The sequence below is a fragment of the Corapipo altera genome, unplaced genomic scaffold (assembly GCF_003945725.1).
Source record: "Corapipo altera isolate COAL_440 unplaced genomic scaffold, ASM394572v1 22b, whole genome shotgun sequence".
Taxonomy (NCBI): Eukaryota; Metazoa; Chordata; class Aves; order Passeriformes; family Pipridae; genus Corapipo; species Corapipo altera.
The window spans coordinates 5182132-5207667 of record NW_020884876.1 but is presented as its reverse complement, the minus strand read 5'-3'; the positions used below and the strand labels follow the sequence as shown (position 1 = coordinate 5207667).

The 25536-nt window shown below is 38.0% G+C and overlaps 1 protein-coding gene across 2 annotated transcripts in view; it reads left to right on the top strand.

Annotated features, from left to right (window-relative positions):
- The window catches only part of MTMR7 (myotubularin related protein 7), a 43361-nt gene that overhangs the window by 17050 nt on the left and 775 nt on the right, over nucleotides 1–25536 (top strand). Inside the window, exons 3-13 of one of the 2 annotated variants that reach the window (XM_027635466.1) lie at nucleotides 1041–1203; nucleotides 4800–4957; nucleotides 6498–6626; nucleotides 9266–9400; nucleotides 14134–14266; nucleotides 17328–17449; nucleotides 19320–19445; nucleotides 20213–20262; nucleotides 21930–22130; nucleotides 23335–23475; nucleotides 25340–25466. In XM_027635466.1, coding sequence (XP_027491267.1) covers nucleotides 1041–1203; nucleotides 4800–4957; nucleotides 6498–6626; nucleotides 9266–9400; nucleotides 14134–14266; nucleotides 17328–17449; nucleotides 19320–19445; nucleotides 20213–20262; nucleotides 21930–22130; nucleotides 23335–23475; nucleotides 25340–25466 — 1485 coding nt within the window. The remainder of the gene's footprint in view (nucleotides 1–1040; nucleotides 1204–4799; nucleotides 4958–6497; nucleotides 6627–9265; nucleotides 9401–14133; nucleotides 14267–17327; nucleotides 17450–19319; nucleotides 19446–20212; nucleotides 20263–21929; nucleotides 22131–23334; nucleotides 23476–25339; nucleotides 25467–25536) is intronic. The other variant, XM_027635467.1, reaches the window with a different exon arrangement.

Here is a 25536-nt window from a genome sequence, read left to right as displayed (position 1 = left end):
ATAGATAAAGTAAAAGCCTCACACACAAGCAAAGCAAAACAAGGAATTCATTCACTGCTTCTCATGGGTGGGCAGGTGTTCAGCCATTCCCAGGAGAGCAGGGCCCCATCACACGTAACAGGAACTTGGGAAGACAAATACCATCACTCCAAACAACCCCCTTCCTCCTTCTTCCTCCCACTTTATATGCATGAGTATGATGTCATATGGTGTGGAATATCCCTTTGGTCAGTTGGGGGCAGCTGTCCTGGCTGTGTCCCCTCCCAGTTTCACATGCGTCCTCAGCCTTCTTGCCAGCATTGCATTATGAGAAGTAGAAAAGGCCTTGACTCCATGGAAGCAATAACAAAAATATCTCTACATTATCAACCCTATGTTCAGCACAATTCCAAAACACAGCCCTGTGTCAGCCACTGTGAAAGAAATTAACTCTACCCCAGCCAAAGCCATCACACATGTACATATATAGGTACAAATATTTCTCCAGTGCCATATCATTTGAGAGTCTTTCATATGGCTTAATTATGCATCCTGTGTCCATTTTTGTACTAATTAAATCCATCCTTTTCTGGTCCCACTGTTCCTCACCTGATTTTTATTGTAATGTTTCATCTCATCTGACGCAGCATGTAAAATTGTATCATCACTACCATTCTACCCATGAGAAGGCCCAGTATTTTAGCCATATCTAAGTGGTGCTGGTTCATCTTTTCACTGTGCAAATAGATGAAAAAAGCTCTTTCTCTGACAACCACTAGCTTACACTAAAGCAAGCAAACAAAAACTTTGGATAACATGAGTAGGCTGATAATTGAGCAGCTGAAACACTCCAGAAGCACTTCTTTGTCTGTAGGTGATGTATCAAGCACTGATTGAGCCTGAAGGAGGAGATTGAAACCAAACTTCTTCAAGAGGAGAAGTGTAGGGGTTTTTGTGAAACAGTGGTGGAAGCCACTGTGCCTGCCCTGGCACATCATTATAAATAATTATTTTTCTTCTTAAAGATTTCATTGGCATAACAATTTTCAATTCCTTTACAGGTTCTCCACAGCCAAATTTCCTCTATTGAGAAGCAGGCCACCACTGCCACTGGTTGCCCATTGCTGATTCGCTGCAAGAACTTCCAGGTCATCCAGCTGGTCATCCCTCAGGAACGAGACTGCCATGACATTTACATATCTCTGATCCGTCTGGCACGGCCAGGTATGGGAAGGAAATGGCACAAAAAGTAATCCTCATCCTGAAGAGGGAGAATATAATGGAAGAAATGTATCTGTGTGTCTTTGTCCTTTGCAGGTTAAGAAAAAACCTTCATTAGAGGTATGTTATAAAAGAAACATTAAAATAATCACTTATGGAGCAATGAAGAAAGCACAATATAACAAGTAGTTTGTTCCATAAAATGTGACATGAGCTTTGTTTAAAATAATACTCTATTGGCCGTAAAATATATTATAATGCTATTTTACATACAGCTGTTGTTTGCTGGATCCCTTGTGTAAGTGTGAATTTAGGAAAATACTCTAAATCCAGGGAACTTTTGTGCCCCTGCTGTGACAAAAACCTTACAATATATTTAATGGTCATGTCAAGATTTGAATTTTGACTTTCTGTGCTGTGCATAAATTTCTTAAAATCAGTTAAAGGTTTTGCAGCAAGTAGTTGATTTATTCCACCAGCCTGCCCATGGTTTTGTCTATTATTATCTACATTTTGAATGTGTCCTGTTTGAATTTCTGAATTCAGTTCAAGATCCTTTTGAAACCTTTCCTCTTTTCAGTGAAAATCCAAATGTTGTATCAAAGTCCAACATCTGATTGCCTACACTGTAGCTCCTCTCTGCATTACACTCTCCTAAGAACCAGCTGACAAGGGTTCTGGATTGTTTCTTTTTAAAATTATAACTGTAGAAATACAACACCGACTTTTGTCCCTTACTATTACTTTAATAGGATGCAAAGAAATTGTCTACCACACTGTACAAAGCTGAAAACACTGACTTTAATTTTTATCTTGCTAGGAGAACACCAATTTCATCTACTGTATAGAGGGGGAAAAATTGCATAGTCAGCCAGCACAACTACTGAACTATAAAGTACCTTCTATAATTAGGGTAGTAGGAGTAGTAGTAATGTACAACTGTAGCAGAAGTAACTTAGTATGCTAGGTGATGCTGGTTCAAAGTAATCAGAAAAATTTTAAAACAATGAGACAGATCCAGTCAGTGGTTCTGCTGATATAGGTCTGGATTCATTCCATGGACCTCAGCTGCAAGCATGTGTTCATGCGTGCTGGAAGGAATGTAGTTCTGGAATGCTCTTTCCCTGGAGGCTGAAGGAGGTGTGCGTGCTGCTATGCACCAGAACGGGCAGACAGAAGGGTAGCTATGGACCCTGAATGCAAGTTCAGTGGCAAACTGCAATGGACAAGAAGGTTTGAATAAAGAAGATGGGAAAACAGCACTGTAGAATTAGCTCTTTCAATAGTTCAACTGCACAGTAGTTTTCCTTCTCCAACAAACTATCCAGTCTTGATGTGAGGAAGGATAAAATTATGCTTACTTACTCAAAATTAGAAGGCTCTGATTACAAACTGAGCCATATGTGCCCTGACAGTTCTCATCTGGGTGTGAAGCTGTACTTTAGGTAATACAGTTACTCAGCATTAGAAGGTACCCTTTGCTCCATGAGGAGAAAATGGGACTCAGGCTCTGCTTTCCATTCTCTGCCTGTTCTTTTCATTCATTAAGCCATAGCGAAGCCTGAGTGAAGCCCATGTTGTGTACTGGCTTAACATGTTCTATGCCAACTGATGTCCCAGTTATATTAAAGGTGAATTTTATGCTAGAATTTTATTTTTGCTAGAATTTTAATAAGATCAAGCTGTCAGCTGAATTTGGCCTTTTTGCTTAATTAAGCCATTTTTTGAAACAAACTGACTGTAAGAGTTGTTACATGCTTATAGCAAAATAACTGTGAAAGATTAGGAAAGGTCCTGTAAGTACTGGCCAAGGGGTGGTGACTGAGCTTTAAGGCACTGCTACTAATACTTGAACATTTTTGATACCACCTATAGATACCATCATGTAATAATACTTGTAACACTGAGGCAGACTTTAGTCGTATGTAACCCAGATATATTTTAATAGGTGAATTTTTAAAGGGTTCCCATGTGCCTGTAAACAGCAGGTCCATCAGGAAGAAAATCCAGATGTTTCTGACAACAAAGCAGTGAAAACAAGAGCTCAGATTGCTACCAAAAGCACTTTAGTAAAAAGAGCTCAAATTAGATTTATGGATTATGCTAAAACTTCGTGTTAGAAGATGAGAAGTAAACCAGACTGTCTTCCTCATCTGTGCCATGCCACAAGTTTGAAATTAGAGAATACAGAAAGAGTTTAAATTGTTGGACAATTTGCAAATCATTCTTTTCTTTTTCGCTACTCAAGACTTGGTTGACTTTCTGTACAGTCCTAACATGAAGTTTTCTTTCCTTATGTTCATACTTTTGTGTATGTGTGTATACAACAAATTTAATGAAATTAAAAAAGGCAAAATAGAATTTAAAGTAAACCTTTAGAAGACATAGTCAAAATACAAGTAAAGACTTTCTATAGAAAAAGGTGGGAACCTTATTATTAATATGGGGGAGTATTATTTTTATACCTCTATATTCTGTACAGTACAGAACACTGTAGTGTTCTAAGACTGCTTATTAGCTATATATTATTAGAAAAAGAAAGTGTAGTATTCAAATTTACTGATCTCCGTAAAATTATATTGTAGAGCAAGTGTATCAGTGGAGAACTGTGAAATCATAGACTCAGCTTGTGATTTACTTTACCTCAGTTCTAAAGTTAAAAACCTGTTGGTCAGAGAGCTTTAAGGAACTTAGAGCAATGGAATGAAACACACCCTTGTGACACAGTATCTTAAATATCAGTGAAAATGTGAATTTCAAATTGTATGCTGAATAGTTACTCATGTCAGTAACAGCTGGCATTCAGTGGCAGTGGTGTCTGGCTGCCACTGGTCACCAGGACTAAGACATTCATTAGCATAAATGCAGATATATTCCTAAAAAAAGTCAAAAACTCCAGCACCATCAAAGTTTCCTATATGATCCTTGATTGACAGAGACAGGTGGCATAGCTACTTAAACAATTTCATGGTCATGATAAAATGATTGACGTAGCATATGCTTTTTTTATGCTATTACGTCATCTGTATCTCCAATGCCTTTGCCAATAATTCAGGGACAGAATTTTGCACTCTGCAAAACTAAGATTTCATTGAATCTATTGGAAACCTTCCTAATTAGGAACAAAAACTACTGAGTTCATTTTTGTGCTGCATAGTCCATTGTTCACATCTTATGTCTTTGCCACAGGATAGATGTTACGTTAATAAAGGGAATTCTGAACTAGTAGACAGTAAATTCTTTTGCAGATCAAGTGCTTACTCTGGCACTGACTGCAGTTTTCTTTGGATGAAAGCGTATCACTGACATTTTGTCTGTGCTGGGGGAGGCCTTCACAATTCTACTGAAGTTTAGCAGAACGGTATATTTGTAGTAGCACTTCTATTTCAACATATACAAATATCAAAAGAGCACAATACTTTCAAAGTTAACTTGACAGTAGATATAAACCAGGACATGTGCTTTTGTAAAACAAAGCATACTGCTTTAAAAGATACTGCATCAAGGCCAACACCAAGTTCTGCTTTTAAAGTGTGATTTCTGGATAAGAAATCTGAAGTGGTTTACTGTTTTTGTTTGTTTGCTTATTTTTTTCCCAGTGAAATATGAAGAGCTGTATTGCTTCTCATTCAATCCAAAATTAGATAAAGAAGAACGAGAACAAGGCTGGAAACTTATGGACCTCAATGAAGAATATAATCGGATGGGCGTTCCAAACAACTATTGGCAAATTTGTGATGTAAACAGAGACTACGGAGTGAGTCGTTGTGATTTTTCTGTTACAGAGGTTGTCTGTAAAACAAATCAGCAGCCTGACTGTGGACTACCATGGTGCTTAGTTGCAGGATCCCTTTGTGCTGAGTGCTGTACACACATGTCACAAGGTGCAGTTCTTTCACATAAAATGCCACATAGAGAATGTGAGAAAGGATATGTCTTTATTTAACAGATGTGAAAATGAAGCACAGAAAACAGTGTTTTAAATGTTAGAGTTTGACTGCCTGGGAAGAAGTTTAAATCATTCCTAATGTTATGTGTCTGAATAAGATTTTTCCTGACATGTAGGGCTATATAAAATTACTACACAGTCATTTTATGAAAAAAAATTGCTCAAAATAGTGAGCTTAGCAATATTTTTTTCCTCACTGGCTATTCCCACACTCCTTTTGAATCCTGTGTGATTGAGTGTTTTCATAGTCATCTAGTAGGTCATATATCTTCCTAGCTGCCTGCTGTCCTGCCTCATTCAGTCTTGTACAACTGAAGACCCTAGAATGTTAATTAATTGTGAGAAATAATAACCAAAGGATTTTTGAAGGAAGTTTGTCCATGCACTGCATTGGCTCTGTTGCTGGAGCACATCCATGTTAAGGAAGGTCTGTGAAGTTCTCAGAGAAGACTAAATGTGCTGTCAGCATTTGTTTTTGTTAAAAGAAGTGGAAAAAAATGTTTGGCCTCTTCTAAGATAAAGTATAGGGAAAATGGCCTCATGAATAAAATCCAGTTCACCACAGCAGCATCTGTAACCACAAGCCATAACTTTCCTTTCTCCTTCATTACATATCTCTGTCTCAGAAAATAATTTTTTCCTGGGCATTCTAATTCCTTTAGTCATCTCAGAAAGTCACAGGGAGATACTGAATATCCTTTTGACCCCAGTCAGAATGTTACAGGCAGTACCAAGACAAGGAAGTTAAACTAGGGCCCCATGTGTGGTCCTACTTGTCTCCAGAGGGATTTCTGGGCTTTTTTTGCAGGCTCATAGGGTTCCTCTCAGAAGTGATAGGTGTTGTCAGGGCTGCTTGCCTTTTGGTATCCTCATTTCACATGGTTTAATTTCTTTTCTCCAAGTCCCTATTTTTATCCTTATTTTTTTATTATTATTATCAGATTTGCTGGAAAATTTGGCTCTATAGTCGTTTGAGAACTTCACCCACTCCCATCCTTACTCCCAAATTGTGCTATAGAGAAAACTGCAGTTGTAAATACAACTTTGCTGTACATAATGATAGATGTTTTCTGGTATGAATGTATGTTAAACCTGTATGTTCTCAACAAGGCATGAATCAACATTTGGAAATACAGCCCTTCAACCCTTCTCCTTCAGTTTTTCCATCTGTAAGTTATGATTAATACTTTCCAGCTTCAAAAGAATGTTTTGAGAAATGTCAGTGATGCATATACAATAATGATGGAACATTTCCCAAGATTTGAGTTCCTTGGTATTTTGTTTTTGCTGTGGAGATGGCTAATGTTACTCGTACTTTGTAGACCAAATAAGCAGTTTCCTTTCACAGGTCTGTGACTCCTATCCTACAGAAGTGTATGTACCAAAATCTGCAACTGCACACATCATAGTGGGGAGTTCTAAATTTCGGAGCCGAAGGCGTTTCCCAGCTCTTTCCTACTACTGCAAGGATAACAATGTAAGTGCGAATTTGAAGCTTATTTTGGCCTTGGTTTTGTAATTCTTCTAGTAAGATTTTACAAGAAATCTGTGATTATTTAATTTTTAAAAATGATTACTGTAGCCTGGTTAGTGTGGTTAGTTCATTAATAGGCATTAATAGGTATTGAATGCATTCATTTAAATCCAGCTGCATCACACACACAAAAAAGTGATCCCCGTATCATAAGAAAGTGGAGTAGTGCAAGAGGCCCTGAAACTTGGGTGGCAGAAGAGTGAAGTAGCAGGCAGCTTAACAGGTGACTGGGAGGAGAACAGAGCAATTTTGGATCTCATAGCCACAGACTGAGTTGAGGAGGTTAAAAACTATACTTGCAGCAATTAGAGAATCAGGAGTAGCTTTTCAAGAAAACGTCTGTGAAGAGACCAAAAAAGACGGATGAAAGAGCTATCAAGTGTTGGCTGAGCAGCATGTTGTGGGTTTGTTGAAGAGTCTCTCCTTGTCTGCAAGAGTGAGGAGTGCCATCTTCTCTGACACATAACACATATTCTCAGGGTAAGCAAGGAACTGCCTCACTTGTCTGTACCCTTTTGGAAAAAACCCTGACCGTGACCTGTTTGCATTTCTTTTTTCTGGCAGCTGAGGTAAAGGACTGAAGGATCCCATGGACTGGGTGTTTTTGCATTTGTGTTCCAGCCCCTTAGAGATTGGCTTAGCTCAACTATCATTACTTGTTAGGCTAATGGTGTCCCTTTTGGGCTGTCAGAGGATCTGTGTGACTCCAGTTTCAGTCCCAGACTGGCAACTGCATTGAGAGGTCTTTTGTAGTTCTGGGGGACAGGCAGAACCTCCCAAGAGACAGAGCTACTCTGAGATTACAGGGCACCTGTAGCTTTTGCCAGGCAGGATGGAAGGTAGAATGTAACAAGCACAAATCATAAGTTACAATCTCCACAGAAATTTTTTGGCCCCATCATAGTTTAAGCCTCAGAAAGAAGGGATAAGACGTTATTTTCACTCCTTCCTTACCCTGCATTTTATCAGAATATTACTTCCCTAAAGATCTATGAATTTTACAACAAAAGTGGAGGATAGGAAGATTTGAATAGTAAATACAATCTCTGCATAAATTGCATAATTTTTTTAACATTTCGTGAAGGCCAAATTTTTCAGAGTTAATCCCTTTGCATAATCAACTAGGTCCAAATATAGATATCTAGGATTCAAAACACTTGGACATTTCCAAGTCTCAGTGAAAGAAAAGGTCTCAGGGGTCAGCTAGATTCCAATATATAGTGATTGGATGAGTTTCATGGTTTCAGCCTGAATGTTTTCCCTGTTATATTTGGAGTCCAGATTAAGGTTCAAACTACAGGATCTGAAGTATTGTGTTTACTCATGCATCCTTCATGGTTCAAAGAGCTGGGGAAAGCAATGTTGAAGGAAATACCTCCTTGTGAGTTTGGAGATTGCCATGAGTTGCCAGCTAATAGAGTAATGGACAGGGGAGGGAAAAGATTTATGATGCTCACAGCAGGTTAGGAAGAGGTGTACTGCGTGCAGAAAGAGACAGGTACCACTCGTTCAGTCTTTCATATCCAGAACTTTCCCATAGCTCTTTTGTCCTGACAAAAGAGGTATAAGCATGTATTAAATTGCTGGAATTTACGCTGATCAGGAGGCAAGACTGCATAACTAATAACCTGTTTGCAAAAGCTGTTAATAAAGTAGGAACAGGCTCTCACACAATTCAGGGTTTCTACCTTAAAGATCCATATTTTACTTACTAACTACTGACAGTACAAAGACGTGACTGAAAAAAAGCATGTCCTTTCTCACAGTAATAAATAATCTGTAGGGCAGTCTGTACAGGACCTTCAGCAGGCAGATTCTGTTCATGCTTGTGTTCAGTGCTTAGAAAGTGCATATATTAGCTCCTTGCCTTCTACAAATCTAGCTACCCTCTGCCTAGCAAAAATAAAAGCCTCCCTGCTCACCTATTTCACATCTAGTTCCTTCCTTCCTGGTTTCATCTGGAGGTCTGATCCTGAGGGGTCTGTGGAGAAGCTCTCTTGCCTCCTTCAATAGCCATGATTAATAAATGTACTCCAGGAGTCAGGCTGCCTGACCCACTTCTTATGCAGTAAAGTCTTTCTCCAGAGACAGTGCTAAAAATATATGACCATCAGTGATCTGGCTGCATGTTACATGATTTTGTTTCCTTGACTCCTGGTGTCAGGTTGTTTAGTAAAGCAGGCACTGGTGTAAGTTGGGTGTAACCAGTATCATACCTGATGTGAGTGACAGTGCAAAAGAACCTATTCTTTATGTTATATCTGTGTTCTTGTAATTGCAATTCTGTACTCATCCTCAAGATATCACCTTTCAGGAGTTATTCCACATTAGGCAAATACTGTATTTAAAATAGCTCTAAAACTTGGATTCGAGACTAGACTTGGGCCAAAGGTGTTGTATTGTTTTAATATTTCCTTGCCTTTTTAAAAATAATGTATTTATTATGTAATTAATTTTACCTTCTGCCCTTCTCATGTAACTGTACATCTATGCAAACAAATGGTTTTGTAAATGCTTCTGGATGCTAAATAATTTCTACTTAATAATAATGTTGGGTTTTTTGTTTGTCTGTTTCTCTGCAGGCCTCCATATGTAGAAGCAGCCAGCCTTTATCTGGCTTTAGTGCTCGGTGCCTTGAGGACGAACAGATGCTCCAGGCCATTAGAAAAGCAAATCCAGGAAGTGATTTCATATACGTTGTTGACACTCGGCCCAAAGTAAGTGTATTAGATTTCTTGCATACAGCAAGACTGTGTAACTCCACAGATTGATCAGGGTTTATCAGGGGAATCTTAGCTAGGAACCTTGCCAGCATTGTTATCTTTAGGGGAATTTTTTCCTTTACACTGAGCTTTTCTCTTTTTGTTCTTAGCAAAATGTTAAGACACAGAAAAGTAAATAACTTCTAGTTGTAAATATTTACACACACATAGGAGCTATCTGTAACTATATTTCTGATGAGACTAGCAAAATCTAGTTCGCATTATAAAATGTTTTTACAGTTGTTCATAATGTTGCAAACCTCTGCCTGCTTATACTAAAATTTTCCATGCGTGTTTTCTCTTGCAAGTGGGAAAATGTCAATGACCTGTGCATAAAGACAAAGGAAAGACTAGTTACCAAAGTTACAAGAATGGAGGAGACTTCTTTGATTATCTCCAACAATTTTGTGGTTTTGAGAGAGAATTTGAAATTTGGTAAATAGTGATCTCAGATGCCATATCTCTGTAACTGACTGAAAATCTCCGGCCAAGATAAAAGCTTTAGAAAAATTACGCTGTGCAGAAGCATAGAAACTCAGTAACAATCCAGAAGAGGTTAGAAGCTAAAAAAACATTTTGTCCAAGTTATCATGCTAGCAAACAGCTCAAGGTGATGAAGATTATATAGACTTCATTATCTGGAGGTGGGAGCAGGGATATGTTCTTTCTTACACTATGAACAACTTCCCTGTTGAAGTGACCAAAGCACCTGAAGAAAAGAGACTAACAGGGCAAATCTTCATAAAATCCCTCATAGATGTAGGATGAGTTATAGCATGGGAAAAGGAAAAATGAGAGCAAAGGTTTGAGGAAAAGGAACAAGAAAGCTGTTTCAGTATCCTGAGATCAGGAGGCAGACCCTGAAAGGCAAGGTGGGTAAAGCTGAGAAACATGAAGAATGGAATGAGAAAGAGCAATCGTGGCAGAGCTGGAGCAGAAAAAAGGAACCTGCGTGGCTGGTGACTGCCTGCAGATGTGGGGACTGGAGGAAAGGTGCTGAGTGCTCACAATTGTGATGGAGGCAGGAGCCAGAAAATCAGGGCCTTGGTCTGCCTCATTGACCCAAGTCACACAGAGGACTGTAATCTGGGGACTGATTTCACCTTCAGTTCCTTCTTTTTTATTTGGAAAACGAGGATGGTACCACCTTACTGGTGGTCCTGAAGCAAGTGGATAGTGATGATTACTAGGAAAGGATTGGTATACCATTGTGTTCAGAACAGGCTTTCGATATGAAGTACAGACCTAGATGCCTAAATAATGTTTAACAGTTTTCTAGATGTAATAATAGTTACAGCTTGTTTCCTGCCTGATGATATTGGTACTCTTCCCCATTTAAGGCAGTCTTTGACTGATGGGATTTATTGCTAACGACTTCCTGACTTGGCTATTAATAATGTTTTACAATATATTATCAGGAAGGTCCCTTCCTGTAAACGTTTCTGATAAATTACTTTGAGACACCTTCTGTGTGCAGTGAAAAAAGCCTGTACTTTTTGGAGACTGTGGAGAGAGTGGAATTGGCTTGCCTAGCTATGAATGCCAGCGTATTTCCAGCAATGCTGGCTCCCTCAGGAGTCAGTCAGGAGGTGAAGACTATTTCTTTTCACTGAACTTTTCTGTAAAAAAAGGTTTTGATGTAAAGAAATTTGTATACCAGGTTCCTACTTCGCTCTGTGTTGCAAAAATGGACTGATTTACTGAAGCTGCTGTGATCCCAGGTGCCAAATACAACCTTGTTTCAATTTTACACCTGCTGATGCATTTATAAATCTAGAGCATAGAAGGGAGAGGTATCAGTGGAAGAGGTTCCTGGCATTCCTCGAGGAACCTTAGCAAATGTAAAGCTAAGATATGGAGTCTGGTGCAAGGTTTCCCATTGCTGTAGGAGGCCAAAAAACTATTTTCTTATTTTCTCATCAGAACCAGTTCCTTGCAAAGATTGTTAATATTGGTGGGTCCTTCAACTGAACATTCCCAAGTGCTCTTCATATGCTGTCCCTCACTGCACTTGGTAATCTTCAAAACAAAAGATTTGGCCGTACAAGAAAGTTTTGTTTCCACTTCATTTGAATATACCAGGATGACCAAATGCAGAACTCTACTTAGGCCACTGTCTTTCCTTTATGTGATTCCAGAAGAAGCTCATACGAACTTACTGTTTATAGCTAAAACACATTAGTTATATACTCTTTATAAAAAGACACAACTTGGTTATTCTCCAAATTAAAGAAAATGCCAGGAAATCTTGCAAGTGGGGTCTGTTACCTTTAGAGGTTGTATACTCATATTCACTGAGATTAATCGAGGACAGGCACCATTTAGAGAACTTCACAACAACTACTTTAAGAGCAACAGATGGAATTTTGGTAGATGATGTGGAAAACTTGTTAGTAAATATTGTGGCAGCTGCAAAGTTTGGCAACTGATAGTATTTAAAATAAATGAGTGTCAGAAAGCCCTGCAAATTTAACCTTATATTTATTTACTTTTAAAGAGGACTATTTCAGATTTTCTTTTAAGAAAGGATTTCTGTGATAAAATTGCTCTGCTGCAGAAACAGTTAATAGTATTTATGTACTGAGGATTAGGTCAGTTAGAGGACAGCTGTTTTTTCTTTAGGATTTCAGGGGTTTCTGCTGGCTTGGACTCGTGTGTACAGATCTTTCTTCCTGAAACTATAAGGCTATTGCAGAGAGGGATTGCTTCATTTTGTTTGTTAAAGAACACTGATGTCTATTTCAAAAGAGAAAGATTAGGATTCAGCAGATAATTTATACCTTTCTATCAAGTCAGACTGAGGATTCTGTCCTTAATTGACATGCTGCTCACAGGCTGTATCTTTTTTTTTATTGTTCATTGATAGTCAAAACATCAACAGACTGCTGGTTGATAGACAAGCATGGATGTTTTTGCCTTCACTTTTTCCTGAACTGCATACTACGAGTTTAAAGAAGTCTTACACAAGATTTAAATAAATAAAAAATGCTAGTGTTACGCTTAAGTTCCCATCTTAGAGTGTGGTTTCTTCTGTTGTATCATGAAATTCATGCAATGTTTCAATTCCTAATGGTGGTCCACAAATGTAACTTTTAGCTGTTTTCTCTGAAAGTTAAGATGTCAAGTTTGGTCCTTGGAAACCTATTTTGACATATGATGTAAAAAAGCTAGGCTTATTCATCTTGGTTGGAGGAAAGTTGGCATACAGTGGCTCCAAATTAAAACAGAATATCAGGCGCATGTGTGTTTGGGGTGGAAGAGGTCAGAAAAAGGGACATTCTTGTGTATTCCATGATGCCATTAGTCAAGTAGTGAAGTATATTATTGTGAGTTTCAGAAGTGACCACAGAAGCAGCAAATCAATAGTACTGCCTGCGATATTGGGAAATAAACTGGAAATGGAGTTATCACCATAGCCTCTTGTCCCTTAGGCAATGCCTAAAGGATACTTTGTTTCAATTTTTTTCATGAGCATTGGCTCTCACTGAAAAGAAGATGAGTCACTGAGTAGAATTGATGCCTCGTGAAGTCTTTCCGAAAGCTTTGTTAGTGCCCTCCAGTTTGGATGTGCAATATCCTTTGTTACTTATTTCTTAAATCTTTCCTGGGCAGAAGCTGTTAGTTGTGCTTGGAGGCATGGAGGTCCTGCCATTTGGACTGCTTTGTCACTCCTGGAGCCTTCATATTTCTTGGGAAGTTCAAAGGCTCCCCAGCCTTACATCATGGATTTCATAGAAGAGCAGGGACTTCATGCAAAAAGACAATTTCTTTCTATTGCACAGTGACATCTTGCTATAGGAAATTTAAAAAAGTAGATGGGGTAATGAAGTGAAAGTACTTACTTCATTTCTATCAGCATGAGTTGTCAGCCCAAAGATCAAAATTTGGCATAAGGAGCTTTTCTTTTCCACCCAAGGATCTCAAAAGGGGGGTGGGGCAGGGGGGAATAAGCATTGAAACACCCTTAATTTTATGATGCGGAGAACTGAATTAAAGAACTGTTTTGTGACTTTTCCATGTCAGGAAACAAGTAACAGATTTAAAGACGAAACTTCAGCTTCCAGCTGAATGGGTTTTTTTGCTGAAGCACAGCAACTTATTTGATAGCACCACATTACCAATGAACATATCTGTGGTAATTTTGTCAATTCAAATAATTTGTGGTCTTGCACAACTCAAGACAAGATATTATAAAATGAGGAAAAACTACTCCAACTCTCTCTTCATTATTCCAAGCATCTATCAACTTTTGGATGATCTGAGTAGTAAAACACAGTAACTTCGGCAACATTAGTGTGCACATGCATGGCAGATAAGACACTGCCACCTGCTGGGTGTATTCTGCTAGTAAACTTGATGCTTCTGTAATATAAAATCAAAATAGGCTTTTAAAACCAAATTAAAACTTTCATGCTCTTGCAGAGGAACCCTACCTAAGCTATGTTTTTTGTGTTTAACCTCACTAAAGAAGTTCACTCAAAAGCTGTGAAATCGGGATATCAGAGACTCAGAAACCCAGCACCCTGCAATAGCCTGGAAACAGATCCCTGATTCACAACCTGTTGTGTTGACATTGTGATAAATGCTTGCCTGACTTAAATCACTCTGATTTATTGCTGTAGACCACAAGCTTTGTTTTGAAAAGAAATTGCTACTGGTTTTCATCCAGTTTTCCATATGTTTTTCAGCTCAATGCAATGGCAAACAGAGCAGCAGGGAAGGGATATGAAAATGAGGACAACTACTCCAACATCAAGTTTCAATTCATAGGCATTGAGAACATCCATGTCATGAGAAATAGTTTGCAGAAAATGCTTGAAGGTAATACTCTTTTTCATTGGAAACTAGAGGAAAGAATTGATCCTTCTGTCACACAAATCAGGGTAACTGCTCTGAAATCAGCAGCTGTGAAAACAGGTATGAAAAGAAATCTTTGCCTGTTGCAGCTGCATGCAGCTGCTACTGGGACTTGGGCAATGGAGCATCATGGCAACTAGTGGTGCTTTTCTAATTGTACAAACATTTTGTTTCATGGCTGAAATCCAAATTACTTAAGTGACAAAATTCATTTGACTTCAATGCACCTTACTACTACTATATCTTTTTTTTTGAAATTTACACTTTGGTGGTAAAATGAGGAAAATCACTTACAGCTGACTTTGAGGCTAGCGGAAAATACAGGATTTTTATTTTAAAGCTTAGAAAAACTATGGTTTGATTTTGCGTGTGTGAAAGGCAGTCATGCATTTTAGGCTGTGAATTTTAACAGATGCTTATTCATGCTCTGTATAGAACATGACACATCAGGGCTATTCGTGAAATTCACAGTCAATGGGCATAACCATTCAGCACCTTCATAATCCCATCCAAATTAATAATAATTGCTTAGCAGTATGTAAACCAGCACATCTGTTCTTCTGTTTCATATTTGGAGTGCATGACTGTTTAGAGGTCATCTGGGAAAAGAGTAAGGATAAATAAGCCATCCTTGACCCTCAATGGCTTGTTGATTTTTAGAAGCAAATTGTAAATAGTGCTCACTCCAGTGTCTCAGTATTTCCTTCATGTACATCATCAACAACCATCACCTCCTAGATCAGCCTGATTTAGCTATTCTTGACTTGATGCTCTGTCCATGCTCTTTTATTCTTCATCTGTCTCCCATCAACTGTATGCAAATGTAAATTGGAGATCTAAGAAGGGTTTAAATTTTTCATGACAGAAAAGCTGTGCTCTAGTTTAAAATAAGAGCATTTTATGAAAACCAGCATTAAAATGTGATGCAGGTAAAATGGTCAGTCTCTTCATGACATATTTTTACTTAATTCCTTAGTCTAAGGGTCTCAGGTAGGAAAACAGAAGGATTTTTAGTTCACTAGGAAGTCTTGTTTGGCTAGGAGAGAGGCTGGGTCAATGAACAAGTCCCTTTATTTGTTCACATGAAGACCACCAAAGATAAAATAGTAAACAATCAGCCTGGCTGCATGGGGCAGTACTGTGTATACTTTTTGAGCCAAAAGTTCATGAGACTGGTCCATGGCCAAAACTTACATGTAACAAGATAATTTCTAATGCATTTAACACTTCAGGCTGCTTGGGGAGCATAAATTCTTAGCATCTATTTTCAAATGAGCTGTATGCTCAAAACATTTGCTTTTCTCCTAAGTGTCCTGTTTCCTCCATGTGTCCTGTTTCCTCCTCTCCTCCTGCGAAATGGGCACACCACTGGATTTCTCAGAGCTCTGCCTAAGGTCTCTTGATTTTCCTGAGCCTATGCCATGGATGCGCCAGGCCTTATTTTTCAAAGATTTTGGTACCTTTTCTTCTGAGATGGAAATACCTTTTCCCCTTAGTATAAGCCTCATAATTGAATTCATAATCAAACCCAGTATTGAAGGTCCAGATCTGTTGCCAAAATCATGTGAAATATACAGTGTATGCCTTTAGGACAGTCTGAACTTTGCTCAGTGAAGTGGTCAGTAAATATTGACTCTAATTGGGCAGTGGGAAGGAGCAAAGCACTGTTTCAGCCTTACCTTGGGCTTTTGTAAACAAAGACAGCAGCTTCAACCAGAATTCAGCCACTAAGTGGTCATGCTTCCATCTGCACAGCAGCATTAATCATATGAAAAGCTGTTTGCTTTCAGTGCTGCTATCTCTGCATCTTTATAAATATCCTTCAAAAATTATTTTTAAAATAACCATCTGGAAAAGGCCTTACATACAAACATTGTAAGACTTTGTATGGATACATTAGGCCATTTTATTTTTTAATTAAATGGAGTTAGGACAGTCCAATAGCCCAGATATGGTATAAAATCTGACTTTGGCTTATAAAATTAAATTTCAATTACAGCGAAGGAAACTAAAATTATCCCAGTGGCCATAAATAACCGAGTCTTTTAAGATGTCTGAACTACAGGAGACCTACTAAGACATTAGTTATTGACAGATCATACATTAATGTGGTAAAACCCATGATATTTTTCACTGTATTCTGAAAATGAATTTCACCGGCTAATATTTTTTCCTTAAAAAACAGTATGACCCTACATGGATCAAAAGAAGGGTATAGTCTATTTATGGGGTGAATTTAGTATCTCACTGTTGAAAACAGACTGCAACAAATTTCATTGAGTATTTGTTTGCTGCTGGGCTGAGGTATTTGATTTAGATTCTGATTGCCCTTTTTTTCTTCTAATGCCCCAAACTCTCTAATATTAAAAATTAGACACTTGGATACAGCCAAACCTAAACTTAAAGTAAAAACTGAGAGATTATAATTTTTTCCTTCAAACATGGCATAGAATTTGGAAGGTTTTCAGGAAAACATTTTCCTTGATGAATTATGGCTTGTCCTCACCATCGGAATACTTTCTGACTCTAAGTGAAGCTTTAGTAAGCTTTCATTCTGGGATGGAGAAGTGTAGAGTGAATTGCTTTAATTCAACCACCATCATCTGTGGTGATGCTGGGAGTAGAAGGCTGTGGCTTTCTGCCTGTCTGCCAGTAGAAATCATGTGCTTTCTGTTTCCAAGCCCTCATTATTAAATACACAAGCCCCTCCCAGGAGTTTGAAAACTTCACTCCCAACACAATTTTGGAAAATCTGTGCTTCACAGAAGGATGCATTTGGTAAACTGTTTGTAATAGACTTTATGACAGCTTCTCTTTTTAACTTAAATCAACATTCTGGGTGAAATTTGACCAAGCCCTGTTTCATAAATATATGTGCTTTTTCAGTTGTGAAGTTTGACTCTGAAGTAGTCATTCTTTTGAAAAGATGCATGTTTTACACGGGTTATCTGAAGAAGAGATAATTCTGAGGCTGAACAGTCAGTGAGGCTTTAGGGACTCTAATTACGATATGTTTAAAATGTAGCTTATTTTGCAGTTTGTGAGCTGAAATCACCTTCAATGAGTGACTTCCTATGGGGCCTAGAAAATTCTGGCTGGCTGAAGCATATCAAAGCCATTATGGATGCTGGCATTTTTATTGCAAAGGTAAAGTGTGTAAAATGACATCAGAACTTACAGTAATCAGACACAGAAAGTGAGGACCAAATTCACTGCTTGTGGGTAACTTCTTTTATCTCTTCAGTGATGTTATACCTGAAAATAGCCCATCTTGCAATGCATCATGTATGAGGAGAGATGTTTCTTAGATGCTGTTGTGTGGACCTTTTGCTAATGTGATAAAAAAAGCTTGTGTCCCTTTGTACTAAAGCCTCTACTAGCCCTTAACTTGTTATGCCAGGCATTTGAATGTCCTTACTTTACTCCCCAGCAGTGATTGTTACAGTTCCTTTCCCTATTTCCCCTGCCTCCTCCACTGGTTTCTGGACATTATCTTTGTTGAAGGTTTCTGCTATTATATAAAATTAACTAATGTGTTATCCCCTCTGAGTAATCAGGCAACCAGCTAAATTCACCTCCTGGACCAGTTCCTGTGTATTGCCATGGCCAAACTCTCTAGCAGTTTCTACTCTTATATATTTGAGAAATATTCCAGAAAACAGTTGTTGGCTTTAATAAGAAATTATTTCTTCTAATCTCACCCAAAGTAATGCAGATATTTGTCATCTACCAAGAGCTGCTTTAATTTTATTGCTTCCTTCCTTGTGCTCTTTTACTGCTATTTTTGAGATTACTATTACAATTTCTTATAGGGCATTTTATTCACATGATGTGCTACATACAACTGTATGATACAACTGTATGATGTGCTACATACAACCATATAGATAAAACTTCATGGATTTCCCTCCTCACTAACTGCTTGTTTCTCTTGCTCTACTACCTTTCATTAGCTAATAGAAATCAGGTCTTTTACATTAGCTTTGCCAACTTTTCCCCAGTGGCTAGTCTTAAAATTCTGTCAAAAAATGTTATCCTTTATTGATAAGCTTGTTAGCCTTGTGCCTTCTCGGACATGCATTTTGAACCATTCTTATTTGTACAGTTCCCAGTTCTTAGTTCTTGGTCCTCTGCCCACAGGGCTTCTATTTTAGTAGAATTAATTTGTCTCTTGAGATTAACATAGAAAATTTATTATTATTCCTCATTCCCTATTAAGCCCAAACTTAATTTAAATGTTTATTTTTCTAAGCAGTGTCTTTCCTAACCTATTTTATTTTCTACTTCCTAAATTTAGTTCTCTTTAGAAATGACAAAGGCCAAAACCTCTAGAACTAAAAAAAACCCCAACAACCAACCCTCAAGTTCTAAAAATAATGCAACACCAGACTGGAGAATTTAGTATCATCTCTTCTTTATGTGTTTATGTATAAAATGGGATCCTCTCTCACCAGTTTTTACATTAAAGATACTGATAAAATCTTGCTTATTAGATATGGAAGTTTACCACTACCACAGGTTTCCCCACAAATCTTTGCAGTATGTCATCAGTGCAATGCAGTGTACTGTAATAACATCCAGGTTAGTGCTGGCATTGGAAGCAAAAATTGCCCTTATTGACATTACAATCAAGATGAGAAATTAAGAGCCATATTTTAAGTATGGTGATTCTGTTACTGGTATGTGAGTTAGAGCTTTACCTCCATCTGAATCTGCTGTAGGTACTTGTCCGCTCTGACAGGTTGATGTATTTAATTGAAACAAATCCCACCTCCTCCTATAGTGGGACTTAAACGGGTGATGCTCCACCACCATATTGCACAGGATGGGATGAATTAAGACTTTTCAAACAAAAGGAATAGCACGCAACATTATTCAAGAATTCTGTCGCAGAATAAAAAATTAACCAAGTTTCCCAGTTCCCATATTAATACTCTATGGTGCTATCTCACTGTTCTCCTCTTACCATTGTCTTCCTCCCTGCTTGTGAAATTTCTGACTTTTTCTGTGTCCTTAGGCTGTGGCTGAGGAAGGTGTGAGTGTGCTTGTTCACTGCTCTGATGGCTGGGATAGGACAGCCCAGGTTTGCTCTGTAGCAAGCCTTCTATTGGATCCATATTACAGAACTATGAAGGGATTCATGGTAAGCAGGTTCTTTTACAGAGTAAATAAAGTAATATGGCATCACTTAAGATTAATATCTTTTAATGGGAAATGGGAAATAAACTTTCCTTAAATATACCTTTTTTTTTTTTAAGTAGGAAGGCAGGTTTCTATCTGTCCACATTAAAGTCTTCCAATTTCTGTATGAAGTGTTATCAAAGGTGGGGATCAGTTGGGCACCTTTTTGTTTTTTTCCTAACTTAGACCAAGAAACTTTCTCGCAGTCCAAGGAGCTTTTGTGCAAGCAAGAATTTGTATTCATTTGCAGTAAACATTATAAATTTGAGTGTCAGAAGTGTGTGTTTTCTATGCATTAGATTGCAATGAGCAGCTGTGTTGGAAAATCTGTTCTTTTCCCATGTATATCAGCAGTGGTAAAGCATCTAGGAATGCTTATCAAGTTACTGGTCACATGTTAAAAAGGTGTTTGAGACATTTACAAGTTCTTTTCAGAAAGTGAGGAAGCAGGTTAATTGAAGTTGTGCTGAAATACTGGCATCCTATTTGCATCCATGAAGAGTGCTGCTTTCCCTGAGCTTGCAGCAGTGCTTATCACTCATTGTTTTTCTGCTAATTCTGAAAATTATTTGAGATTCTAATACTGCTTGCTTACATCATTCTTGCTTGTCACTGCTTATTCTAAGAATTAACTGGGATTCCATTGCTGCTTGTTTACACCACTCTTCTACCTGTTTCAACATGTGTCGACTCTACTCCACAACACTGAACACAATATTCTCATTTTAGGTGTTAATTGAAAAAGATTGGGTTTCCTTTGGTCACAAATTTAACCACAGGTAAGGTGGTGGTAAGGTTTTCATATATATATGTGTGTGTGTATGTGTGTGTGTGTTTACGTCGTCAGTATCTGCTGCCACTCCAGTTTTACTTCTTTGCTGCCTTACAAAGTATATCAACAGAACGCCCTCAGGAAACTGCCATACCTTTTTCTCCTACTATATAATTTATCTGTCTGGAAAAGTCAAAGGGAAATATTTTTGTATCAATCTTTTCTAGTACCTGCACTCCTAAACCACTATTGGGAATCCTGAGTGCTGGTCTTGCAGTTGCTGTGAGCACTGAGGGGTCCATGTGAGGGAAAAGTAGTATGTAAGTGGCTTGCAAAATCCCTTTGGACTCCAGCAGATCTTTCAGTAGTGCCAAGGCTCCCTGTTCAGCAAAGTCTACATCTTCCAAGACAGTACTTAATCTTAGGCATGCCTGTGAGTTAGCTCTTACATAAAACATACTCTTCCTATTACACTCTGTTCTAACAAAAACAGCAGGATTTGTTCAGAAATGTCAGGCAAAGTGAAGTGGAAAGTAATTTATTTGGGCAAGTTATTTTGAACATCCATCCAATGTAAGTGCTGTAATGTTTGAAGACTTTATATGTTTAAACATGGATAAATATTCACATTTTCTTTCTTTTTTGAATTTCCTTTTAGTTTCTGTAAAAATAAAAAGTGCAATTTTTATATTGGGGTTTAATTACATTATGTAGCTTGATTTGAATATAAATTTGTTATAGTTTAAAAAAACACAATAAAGCTTTCAGGAAATCTGTGCAGCTCCATACCACCTGTGAAATTCCAGCAGGAATTACTTCATTTAACATGATACTGTCAGTTGTCTATGATTATCAGTGGTAAAAGGTATTATGAAATGCAATAACCACTGGTAGCTTTGGTTTGCTGTGTGGTGTTGCTATATTTTCTTGGATAATAATATCAGAAGTTTCAAGTTTAGATGTTTAAGGAATTCCACTCTGTTGGTATGTATATATATACATATATACATAAATACACACACATGACAAGAATAATAATTGATTGAAAATGCTTCTTTCTATTATGTAGACTTATATTTTTTACTTCTATGTGTTTTATATTTTGAGGCTCCTTTTCTTCATTGCAAGTGGTTCCAAGAGGCATTTTTATGGATAGAAAATTTGATGTTCACTTGACAGTTACAGCATGTAAACATTTCCCACCTTCTAAAAATTTCACCAAGAGAGGGCAGATTTAACCTGTTATCTGCCGAGGTTATTCTGTACCTCTCCTGCTGTTTTCTGGTTTGGGGAATGGTCTGCTATTAACAGACTGTCTTAAGATACACTTTTGTCATTAAGTCATAGCAGTCATTCTTACGATGACATATTACTGTGGTATAACTTTATATTAATAGCATTAAAACATGGCTATGCAGCAGTCAGCTGTTTGTAGGGGGAAGGTAACAAGATACCCATAAAATGCTTTTTTTGTTTGTAATTCTGCTTTCATTCTACTCCAGATTCTTGCATCATTTTTGTAAGTAAAAAAATATACTAGTAGTTGAGATTTTAGAAATGAATGCCTATGATGTAAGCTGCACACTAGAAGTGAGGGGTTTGTTTTCATTAGTGTTAATTCAGTTTTCCTACAAGAATTCAGGTTTTAATTAAATGTATCTTGTCTTGTTTCAGGTATGGCAATTTAGATGGCGATCCAAAGGAGATATCACCTGTTATTGACCAGTTCATTGAATGTGTTTGGCAATTAATGGAACAGTTTCCTTGTGCCTTTGAATTCAATGAGAGATTCCTCATCCACATACAGCATCATATCTATTCTTGCCAATTTGGGAATTTCCTGTGTAACAGCCAGAAGGAGAGACGAGAGCTGAAGTATGAAAGTAGCATATTATGCATTTGATTTCTTTAGCAGCATATTTACCTATGGGGTCTGTGGCTAGTGGTGTATTGAGGAGTCAGACATTAACCTGCAGTCTAACTCCAGTCTGACATTAACATCCAGTCGGCATGTATGTGTTTTCATAAGGCATGGGGTGCCTGTTGTCTTCTGGCAACACAGATTAATACCACAAAAAGTTGATCCTCTGCAGTGTAGCTCTGCTGGGAGTGTAATCCATGGTGTGCGTGACAGAGATTAGTGAAAACAGACAAGAGCATTAGTCCTTCAGCCATGTGGGCCTACCTTTACTGCAGCCCTAACAACATACAAGGCAAGCTGTCCCTCTAGCTCTAATATAAGATGATACTAACTCTAGTTAAGTTCTCAGTTCAAGAGTTACTGCTCTTCTGTGTTTTAACCTGTCTTTGGATCCCAAGTCAGGCCATTTAGTTCTGTTCTCTCAGGTACTTCCTCACGAACAGCCTTTTTGTCTGGTAGCCCTCCCTAGGACTGAGTCAGCAAACTATCCCTCTGCTGCCCAGCCCCAAAGCAATTATGAATTAATCTTCCTGCCCTTAGGCCCGAACAGAGACAGCATCATCATTCCCGGCAATGCTGATGTTTGTATCCATTTCCTGGGGCCCTGGGGCCTCAGTACAGGATGATATCCATCACTTTTCTCATGTACCCTGATCATGTCAGCAGTAGCAATGAGACGAAGGTGGCAATTACTGCTGGCTGCTGCCATTTGGTCCCTTTCACTGCTTATGTGCAGAGTAGCCACAGTGCCACAGTCCATTTAAAATCAAAACCTTCACAGATCATCATATCCCAAGACCCAATTGCATAAGAAATTACAGTTCAGTGGGGTAGGAGTGCTTTTAAATGTGGGCATCCTTTTGGTGCAGAGATCAGCCTGAAAGCTTACTTTATGCAAGTGATCCTCTTCACCTTGCAAAGGAACCAGTCTCTCCACCTTTTCTCTCCAGCTACTCTTGCTTCATGGGAAATGGATTGGATTTTGCCTTTCATAATCAACAAGGGAATATGGGTCTGTTTCTCTATACTTCTTAAGTCTGATTTTGGTAAGGAAGCTGATTGTAAATGGGGAGTACAGAGGACTAGTATGCTCCACCTAAGCTTTAGCTGTTCCTGAACTGTAGCAGACACTTTAATATATTTTTATTTTTTTTTCAGAATCCAAGATCGAACATATTCGTTATGGGCTCACTTGTGGAAAAATCGTGCTGATTACCTGAATCCTTTATACAGGTCAGACCACAGTCAAAACCAAGGGACCCTGCACCCACAGATAGCTCCATGCAACTTCTTGTACAAGTAGGTACTATCACTTGCTACAGAAAATTGTAGGATGCGTTAGTACAGAACAGAGTGACTTCATATACAAGTATTTCTCATTCTGTAAGGCAGTTTATAGAGAGGAAATTCAATCTCATATACAATGTGTTTGCTCCTTGTGTGCTCATAGCCAGCAAACACCTCTGCACGATTCCACAACAGAGTATTAGTCTGAAAAGAAGCTTAAGATTAAAGCTATATTGATAGTTGTGTGTCCTAATTTCATGGTTACTCACTTCTTCCACTGAGATATGCCTCTTTGAATTCTGTTCTTGTCTGTGATTTCTAAATTTATAGTTGCTTTAACTTCTTCCATCCCAAGATTTTTTGATGTTTATTTGGATCAATTGGTGTCAAAAATAAAAACGATCTTTTCAAGAAATTATATGGTTTCATTGCTAAAACGAGTGTTTAGTAAAACAAAAAGGAGACTTTCCCCATGTTGTTGTTATACCTCAAAGTGAGTTTTACTTGATATTTTTTAAAAAATGTAACAAAATATCATCCTTTTTGAAACATTACTATTGACATTCTGACTTAGTTGTGCCATTAATCTTAACACATTTAAGGAGAACTTTAATAGAAATTCATGAAAATTGTGATTTAAGTAAAACTGACCAGTTTGTTTTCCAGTTGCAAGTAATAGCACCTGTTAAAAACTCAATAAAAATCCTAAATGACAGAAATTTAATTCTTTCATGTCTACTATACCAGACTTCAAAACAATTTAAAAATAGTTATTAATCATATTCTTTGGGAGAGTGGGATTTATAAAAGAAGTACTGATACAACAGTATCAGTACAGATACAATGGATGAGTAATCCTGCTGATTTTAATGGAAGTACTTGGGTGCATAACGATTTCCAAGCAGGAGCTATCAGATGATAAACTTAAGGGGGAATGTGATTAAATAGTATACTATTGGAATAGGAATAATAAGACACCAATGAGCACGCACGTGCTCCGAAAATATCTGTCAGCTACTTGGCTAGACAGCTGCAGCTGATGGCAGGGCTCAGCTACTTAACCTGTCTGCTGAACTGGTTACACTCAGAGTCTGGTTGTGGCCATAGTGTCAGGAAGGCAGAAGACAGAAGAGCCCTAGAGTAAGCTAGAGTCCTTTCCTCCTGAAAATGAAAAATCAACTCAACCATTTAACTAAAGGTTTGTCAAGTAATTCCACAGATCAGGAAGAGAAATTGCCAGTGTATATAATTGCTTCATCCATAGGCAGTTTAAAATGTCAGTTTAAATTGTAAGAGAACAGGACACCATACTGTTTTTTACTCATGATTTTTAACCCTTTTTTACAGTGGACCCCCCTCCCATTAACTATCTACACCTCCCCGCCCCCCAGCCCCAGACAAAAACAAGCATACAGAATCTCAAAATTGACTTCATGAGAAGTTAAACAACTGAGAACTAGGAATATGAAAAACTGTCTTTACCCTTGGCTGTTTTATAAGTACCAATGCTCTGGAGCCCATAGTGTAGAACAACAAAATAATAAAAAAAAAACTCCACAAAATTTTGCATTCAGCCATGTGATCTAAGTCAAAGCTAGATTCGTCTTTCTTTTTATTAAATATCAAAATTGGTTCAAGGTGCTTATGTCCACAGAGTTGCACCTTCAGGACAGAGCAAATGCAAATGAGCAACGAATCTTGCCAAATACTCTATGAATTTATGTGTATGCACTCTAATGACACATAAGCCATGGATGGATCATTTAGAACAATGTCTGGGGAAAAAAAAAAAAGAAAGAAAAAAAGAGTGTGCATTTATGTCTCATGATGCTACCTCACTAAAAGAGAAAATTCCTGACCTTCCCATTAATTCCAGGTTCTGGAGTGGTATGTACAACCGCTTTGAAAAGGGGCTGCATCCTCGACAGTCAGTTACTGATTATCTGATGGCAGTGAAGGAAGAAACTCAGCAGCTGGAAGAAGAGCTGGAGGTCTTAGGAGAGGTAATAAACACTTGAGCTTGATACCCCAGACTTGGTAACTGATGAAACCCAATTCCATATGCTGTGGAGT